The following is an 8,654-nucleotide window of genomic DNA, read 5'->3' as shown; positions in this document are numbered from 1 at the left end:
TTCTTATTATAGTTCAACTTTAAGATAATATACCGTCTAGGACTTTAAGGTACAAAGCTAGACAGCCTAACGAGACGTAGCTAGGACCTTCCGTAGGGAGTGAACGACCCTCGGAACTAGTATTAGTATTAGACATTGCTACCTCCTAAGCGATTCCTTAAGATCGCCTCACTATAGGTAATAGTAGAAGATACGCCGGAAGAAGAGGAACTAGTATAGCTAGACCCTAAAGCTAAAGAGTTCATGCCTATAGAACGAGATACGCCTACTAAACAACCGGCGACGCGTAGAAGTCAACGGGAAGCCGAACTCGAGTATCGAATGTCGACGGCGTACGTAACCGATAACGAGCTTAAGACCGCGATTAAGGACCTATAGAAAGACCGCACTCCTACACTACTATAGAGAGCGAAGATTCACCTAGTACACTACAAAGTAGATAGCGACCTGCTATATATTCGAAATTAATACGACGGCTAGAGCTTATAGGTACTAAATGACTAAGCCTTATAGACTAGGATAATTAAGATAAACTATAACGCTCTAGTAGTAGGCTATCTAGGACGAGCTCGTACTTATAAACTCGTAGCACGTAAATTCTACTAGCCTAGATTAGCGAGATCCGTACGTAGATATACCGCGAATTGCCGTACCTACCGTATAACAAAATCTCTATACTCCTAGCTACTAGGATTATTATAGCCACTTCCTGTTCTAGATCGGCCTTAGAAACATATTGTAGTCGACTTCGTTATCGGACTCCTAGACAGTACTCTTAACGGCATAGTCTATAACAACATTATGACCGTTACTAATAGGCTTACTAAGGAAGTCGAGCTGATCCCTATTAGCGTAATAACAGCATAGAATACGGCAAGGCTTTTCCTTAAACATATGTTCTATCGGCGCGGGTTTCCTAACACTATTATATTAGACCGTAGTAAGTAGTAGGTTACTACCTTCTAGAAGAAACACTATAAGATGCTCCGTACAAATCGTAAGCTAAGTTCTTCGTATCACCTAGAAACTAATAGACAGTCAGAACGTACTAACTAGGCGATAGAACAGTATCTTTATATATTTACTAATAAGGCACAGGATGACTAGGTAGAATAGCTGTGCCTTGCTTAGTTCGCGATCAATAATCACCTGTCCGAGACTACTAGTATGTCGCCGTTCTACGCTACCTTAGGCTATAACCCTAAGTTTATAGAGCGAGTTGACCTAAACGCTAGAAAGGAGGGAGGACTAACTACTCTCTAGCGACTAGATACGCGATTAGTAGAAACCTTTATACGTCGAATTTACGAGCTTTATAAGCACCTTTAAGAGAATATACGAATGTTATAAGCTCTCTAAGCAGAAGTAGCAAACCGCTACCGAAGCATTCCTCTAAACTATAAGGTAGGTGATTAGGTGTATCTTAGCACTAAGAACATCCGCACGACTCGACTATCTAAGAAGCTAGATAGGAAATATACCGGCCCTTACTAGATTACGGAAGTTATACCGGCTAGACTCTCTTATCGACTGAAACTATTAGACGCTCTAGTAGGACTTAATAACTGCTTCTATACCTCACTACTATAACGAGCCGACCACCCCGATTTCCTACTACTTAAAGGGTAGCATCTGGCGCCGCTACTACCGATAACTATCGAACCTAACACTACCGAGGCTAATATAGCAGCCGATATAGTAGTAGCACCTACGTATATATACGAGGTAGGAAAGATCCTTAATATATATACCCGTAAGCGGGTAGGCAAGGTGAAGAAGGGGCACAAGCGCAAGGTAGATATATAGTATAAGGTGAAATGGGCTAGATATTAGAACGAGGAGGATAGTAAGACCTAGTAACCTATAGAGGATATACTTAAACACGCGGCCGCCGCTATTATAGACTTTTACTATAACCGGCCGGAGTTGTCTACGCCTATAGGCTTCGTAGCTCTATCTAACTAGTCCCTACTAGCTACTAAGGTGCTCGGGCTTAACACGATCAGGGTCATTCCGAAAGACACCGTTACGAATAAGTCGCCTCGAGCCTTACCTCTAATAGAATCTACTCCGTATATGTTCGATACTCGAGTAGAGCCTATAGAGCCTATAATAATACCTAACTTTAGTTATAAGGATTATACGCGAGTGCTAGCCGAAGACAGACGTAGGTCTAGGGTAAGCTAGCTAACTAGGCAATATGTTTCTCGAAGGAAGCCGGTCGAGGATAGTCTTAATAGAGCGAATGCGATGTTATCGGATAACGATAGGGTACTAGAGGATAATTAGGCGTTCGCGCAATTATAGAGCTCGATAGGCAAGTAGCCTTATAAGGTAGATAACGCTTAGAGGACTAAGGCGTGTTTTAGGAGGGGGGATACTATTACGGGTAGCCCGCGACCCCCTACTCACTATAGCTACGTCGGCCCGGCTGAACCGCAGACCTTCCGTATCGGGTTAGCGCGGCTTGGCTTTGCTTTATAACTTCGCCGCGCCTCGCGCTCCTCTTTCGTAGCTTCGTAGAACAATAACTATCTCGTTCGGACCCTATAATATACGCGCCCTTATAGTTATTAAGATATAGTATAATAATTAAGAAGTTAGCCGTACTAAGATAAAATTCCTAGCTTACTAGTATTCCTAGCTTACTAGTGCTTTATATACTAGGGTATAGTTATTAAGATCTTATAGTCTATATCTACTAGTTATAGTACTAGTGATGACGCGGATGGCCGATAGGCGCCATTTGTCCTTAGGCGCTTCGCTAGAGGCTCCGCCCGAATGTCACGTGTGTTAGATTATGTAATTCGGTGGACCTCAATAGCGGTCCGCCTGATATTAGAGGTAGGTGGTATGGACATTCTTGAAAGGTGAAGGAATTGGTATCCCACGTGCTAGACGGCTAGTCGAAATCTGGATGCAAGCGGATGGTGCTCCATTTCGTGAAGCAAAGGTGTGTCGGAGGAAGAAAGAAGCTGAGAATGTGTTTGGCCGAGTCGTTATGGCGCTATCTCCTGTCCACCAGGATCGACACTGGCTAGCGCGCTGCTTCTCCACAGCCAATCGTGTGATGATCTGCGTGGTTGTCGGGCTGTTTTGAGGCCAGCCGTTGGCGCGGTGTCGACTTCCACGAATGAGAGAGACCAGAATCAACCACGTTCCCTTGGCCTTTCGACCTCCCTCTCGAATGCCAAACATCAACTTCTCCGAGCTACAATATCTGAGAACTGGGGCAAAGGTCTCTTCATCGGATGTAGAAGCTTCCCCCAGCGTGGCCGAATTGAAGAGCGCTTCTCTCGCCACACTCCCCATTCTCAAGCATCCACACCAATCGGACGCCCTGTGCTGTTGTGCACCAGTACTTGTTCTGGCAGCATGTGTATCACCGAACTCAAGGTAAGGTAGATAATTTTCCTTGTGGTCTTCTCTGTTCATTCGAAAGCCATGGCTCTCACTTGACAGGCGCGATGGCAACCACCTCATCACAACCAGAAAGGAGCTTCGATGCATGTGATCGGTTCTTCTCCGTCACAGATCTGGTGGAGTCTCGCATGGCTCGAGGATGTGGTGTGCATGTGCTTTACTTCCCAGACGGAAAGTCGATGGAGAACGAGTCTTCCTGCGTGTTTGCTCGGGACATGTGGCTAGACGAGAGCTTCCAACGTCGAGGTCTGACGGAGGTCATGTCTCGTGTTGAAATACAAAGTACGATGGAGTAAGATGGACCGGTGGCTGGACAAGATGTGTTTGACATAACTACCATGAAATGAACGAGACCCATGGGCACATCGGAAGGAAGTGACAGTTATCAAGATGACGGCTTCAATGTGCTTCGAGAGGATTGCAGGCGTGATCATCAAAATGTTTGCGACGGCAAGCTTGTGAGTGGTCGAGAGCAGAATTCGCTAAGTTTATGGTCCAGGAGCGAGGGCTTCACTTGGTCTGAGATCAATGGCGAGAGCAGTGGAGCTGGCTAACACAGGTCATACTACCTCACTCCATAATGAAATCTATCCAGCTGTAGCATAATACCACAACAACTTCCCTCAATTTCCCAACAACTCAGGTCAAAGTATCCACTATACTGGCTAAGACAAGCCGTTCAGTATCCCGACTTCCATTCTCGCCCCCTCACGGTGCTATTCGCTTGCCTCATTTGCACCACATCAAACCACAAGCACTCCTTCTTTGCTCACGAAATTCGTAGTCTATCGCAAAAGATGTTCGTGTTCGTTGTTCGCGTTGTCGCATTTCCGTTCAGTAAGCTGGAAGCGCTTACTGGCTTTTGCCGGCAGCATCGCGGAGACCGGAGGAAGAGCCGTGCTCGAAGAAGCGGGCGAAGAGGGGCTGGAGGAGCGACCGGAAGACGATCTGGGCGCCGCTGAAGATATGTTAGCACAGCCAAGGAACATGCTAGCGATCGATCTTACCCAGTCTGTGGGAGAGCCATCCAGAGGACAAGGATGAACTTGAAGACGTAGTAGAATGGGAACCAGTAGACGGCGTTGATGGCCGACTCAAGCACAGTCAGGAAGGCGTAGACGACCCAGTACTACCACAACTGTATCAGTATGATGTTGCCGCCAACTCTTTGTCCAAATTCCAAACTTACGGTGAGCCATTGTGTGTCATCGGACTTTCCGCTGCTGAACAGGGCCTCGAGGGAGTAGTAGGCTGGGATGGCGAAACCAGCAGTGTTCACCAGGAACTCGCCGGCAATGTTAAAGAAGACGAGGAAGAAGTAGAGTGCGCCGAGTCCGAGTACGACGTAGACTTTTGGGACGCTGGTCTGCGACTCGAAGTTGTTGAGGGCTGGGTACTTAGACAGCTCCCTGGTGTCATGATCAGCATGGCGTTCCTCGCTTCTGGGGATGCGCAATATATGGGTGGACTCACTTGTCGAGCTGCGAGAGGTGGTATTGGGCCCTGCGACCGTTATTAGCATTGTCGTGCGCCTACGGTGGGCGCTAGACCCTACTTCTCTTGGACAGAGCCCTGGGCGTTTCCGGAGGACATGGCGGCGGTTGTTGAGTGTTGAAGGCTCTCGAGCAGATTTGTTGATGGTCAAGATATTTGTTTAGGGAGGACCTATTGACAGTTGGCGAGGGAGATTGTGCGAACTGGCAAGAGGATGACGTTGCGTGTTGAGAACTTGGAGAGAGCTTGCTCGGAATGAACCGCTGGTAGGGATTATTCACGTTTGAAGATCGCGGCTTTGCTACCAGCAATCGCGATGTTGTTGTTGTGATTTGGGTGAGCGAGTATGATTGCTGGAACTTCCTATGCTACTTGAGAGACAGTCATATGAGGTACATCTGGTTGCGTATGCAATCACGCGCCTCGTTCGCATGTTGAGATGATCGAGGCCGGGTACCTCCTAGTTGGTGGCATGAGTACCCGGATCGGATAATTCTTCTTATCCCGGTCGCGCCTTCCTCAGCCAAGGGCCCGTTGCCCGTCAGCTGCAACGATCAAAACACAACATCAACAAAGACGAACATCAACGTCGCAATCTCTACCGTCGCTTCTCTTCTCCCACTCCGACCGGCCCTCGCGGTGACCTTCACATCTGATCGCATGCCTCGCGATTACTGACAATCGCTCCTTCCTCGACCTGTCCGCCCGAGTCGAGTAGCGACGCCTCCGAAAAGAACCACCAACGACTGGAATCCGAGCATTCCTTAGGCTATATGTTAGAGCCTTGGACAGGTAAAGCTGCCTCTTACAGCTACACACTGTACTGGATGTTCAGTCGATCGGCTGTTTCAACAAGAATTCTCGGACTGACACCAGCCACCGCGTAGACCTCGCCGCCACCGCAGAGTAACAACCGCTTGGAGACCACAACAACAAGTAAACAACAGCCGTCCGCAGTATTGCTATACATCACGACATATGTCGGCACGCAATAGCCAGCGGCCCGAATCTCGGGCATCGACGACGAGCGCGACGTCGCATACCAATGATCTGCTGCAGCAATCACAACAAGATGCGAAAGTCGCCTATATGAACCAGAATCCCGAAGCGGCATTGCTCCACTACCAGTCGAGTATACCACCACAGCCTATAGCACACTACGATGCGGTCCCTCAGCATCACCTTGGTCACCAACATGCGCAAAGCGTTGCGTTTCCCGTGCAAGCGCAGTACGGCGTTCACGACTCGCCCTACATGCAACAAGACATGACCTTCCCGCAACACATTCGCATGCGTTCCGTACCTGTGCAAGCGTCAATGGATCTACACGATGATAAGAGGAGAAAGGGCTCGGCCCAGACTGCCACCAACGACAAGGAGCTGCGGGAAATGCTTGCTAAGAGCGAGGGACGTTCGCTTCGTGAGGTTGCACAGGAAGTCATACAGAAGGAGAGGACTCCAATGGCAGAGAAGACCAAGCAGCTCTTTGCTATGCTTTGGTAAGTTGAGCATCATACGCGTGTGACCAAGCTGGCATCTAACAGTCGATCAGGCTTCGTGCAGTCTGCAAACCAGCAAAGACTTCAGTGCCGAGGAACCGAGTCTATTCGCAATACGCAACACGTTGTGGCACCGAGAGGGTCATTCCGCTCAACCCGGCGTCGTTTGGCAAACTTGTTCGTGTTATCTTTCCTGGCATCCAAACGCGGCGACTGGGAGTAAGAGGCGAGAGCAAATATCACTATGTCGACCTTGCTTTGGAGGAGGAACCACCGAACATGCCGGCCGCATGGCAAGCAGCTGGATTTCGGCATATTGAAAACCGCCAGCGATCGCAGTCTGTTACTACTCAGCAGATCGATTTCAACAACATCCCTCGGCTACAGGCTGACACGGCGGCGTTCCCAGCAGTGGATGGCGGCTTCGAAATGCAACAAACACATTCACCCACACCGCGAGGTCCAGCCTCGAAAGGACAATCGTTCATTTACCCAACTTCTCGAGGCATGCAACGAGGAAGTGCAGAGGCTCTGAGCTACACGCATACTCTGCGATTCCCATCTAGCAACATGCCGGCGTTCTCGGAAAACGAATCTGTGAATTTGCCATCTATACATCCATACCTTCCGTCTCGGACGGATATCGACACTGCCGAAGCACTCAGTGCACTATACCGAACACATTGTACATCACTAATTGACAGCATACGATTCTGCAAGGAGAAGCAGTTCTTTCGGCTGTACACGTCTTTCCACGGCACTTTGACAGTCCCTGTACAGAAACTGTTCACACATTCTAATCTGGCGCCTTGGATAGAGCAGTGCGATCTCGTCATGTACAGGACCATGGTGCGCTTCGTCAGCCGTCTGACACTTCAAGCTGCTCCAGTCGTGGTCATTAACATCCTGTCCAAGATCTCTGCGACACTTCACGACCACATCGCGAGGACTTTCGCCAATCAGCCACCACACGTTCTGGAAGCAAAACTCCGACCTGCCACCGTCTTCGCTGGGCTCCTGCATCGTCTTATTAGGGTGAATCAGTCGGCCCATGCGGCAGCGAATCTGCTCACTATCGACCAGAACAGAGAGCAGATGTGGCAGGAATGGGTAACGATGGTCAACCCCAAGCGGGTCATGGAGGCAGAGCTACCCAACTGTGGATTCGAAGAAGTGTACAAGATCATGACGACAGAGATGCGCAGCCTACTGGAACCTTTATCGTCGCCAGCTTACAACGACGACACCTCACTTTACAGCTTCGAGGCGGACAATGGTGGGTTTGCATCGTTTCTGCAAGGCCAGACTGCACCTTCATCTCGCAATGGATCTTCGCAGGTATCGACCGAGAATGTGTTGGATCGATGGTCGACTTTCTTATCCTCACTACCTGCGCGCTTCCCCCACGCGCCAGCACGAACACTTCTCCACTGCATATCCGCAGTTGGTACGTCGGCACTCCGGGATATTACGATCATGAGTGGTCTTTCGTACGGTCATTGGTGGGTGCTCAAGATCTTCGTCGACGAGATGGCGCTTTGGTTAGCTGAGATGGGTGGCTTCCTAGAGCCTACCGTCACTGCAGCACCTGCCAATGGTAATGCCATGTACCAATCTCCCGTCCTGGAGAACGGCACTGGAAGAAGTCATAGTGGCAGCCGCATGAGCAGCATGGGTCCTGCTAACAGTGGGATTGGTGGTCATGAGGATAATACCCAGTCGATGTTCATGCCCGATGGATCGCAACAGGCTTATGTGCCGCAACAGCAGCAGCCGCACGCGCACGGCCTTCCTTTTCAGCCGGTTAGGCAGACGTCAGGCCTGAGCAAGCAGCATCAACCGGAGCCAGATATTGATGATAGCGGCATCGGTATGTCGCTGATGGATGACGACCTTACGATGTCGAAATTTGGTGTTACTGGCCCACATGTGGCCATGGACGGCATGGGAACGAATGATATGGGAATGAACCCGCTCTAATCAGCCTTCGAGGGAGTATCGGAAGGCTACGAATTATTATGCAGCATGGTGTTGGTGTCTGAACTTTTATGGCGGAGTGGCTGGTGGAGATGGTTGTGGCAGTTTGTGTGTTCATATTTGCTCGCGCTGTTAGTCGCAGCTGCGAATGTAGGGAGGTGTCGGTCGGGTATGCTTACAACGCTAGCGTTATCTGGGCGGCGGGCACACAGCGCGGAAGTTATAGCGTCGGTCTGGGTTGGATGGGTTCGTGGTTGGATA

At 49.5% G+C, this 8,654-nt stretch overlaps 2 protein-coding genes across 2 annotated transcripts; one reads left to right on the top strand and one right to left on the bottom strand.

Moving 5' to 3' along the window:
• Positions 1 to 4,275: 4,275 nt before the first annotated feature.
• On the bottom strand, positions 4,276 to 5,016 carry CLAFUR5_07118 (uncharacterized protein; the record flags this gene model as incomplete). Its single annotated transcript, XM_047906266.1, has 5 exons — positions 4,276 to 4,381; positions 4,431 to 4,552; positions 4,613 to 4,832; positions 4,897 to 4,926; positions 4,979 to 5,016. 5 exons carry the CDS (start codon positions 5,014 to 5,016, stop codon positions 4,276 to 4,278), a joined length of 516 nt encoding a protein of 171 aa, XP_047762961.1.
• Positions 5,017 to 5,895: 879 nt separating this feature from the next.
• Positions 5,896 to 8,396, top strand: CLAFUR5_07117 (Transcriptional regulator RFX1; the record flags this gene model as incomplete). The annotated part of the gene is made up of 2 exons (XM_047906265.1): positions 5,896 to 6,416; positions 6,470 to 8,396. 2 exons carry the CDS (start codon positions 5,896 to 5,898, stop codon positions 8,394 to 8,396), a joined length of 2,448 nt encoding a protein of 815 aa, XP_047762958.1.
• Positions 8,397 to 8,654: the final 258 nt, after the last annotated feature.

This window comes from Fulvia fulva, chromosome 6 (genome assembly GCF_020509005.1).
Source record: "Fulvia fulva chromosome 6, complete sequence".
Lineage (NCBI taxonomy): Eukaryota > Fungi > Ascomycota > Dothideomycetes > Mycosphaerellales > Mycosphaerellaceae > Fulvia > Fulvia fulva.
Note: the sequence above shows the minus strand (reverse complement) of the source record. Positions and strands in the feature narration are given on the sequence as shown.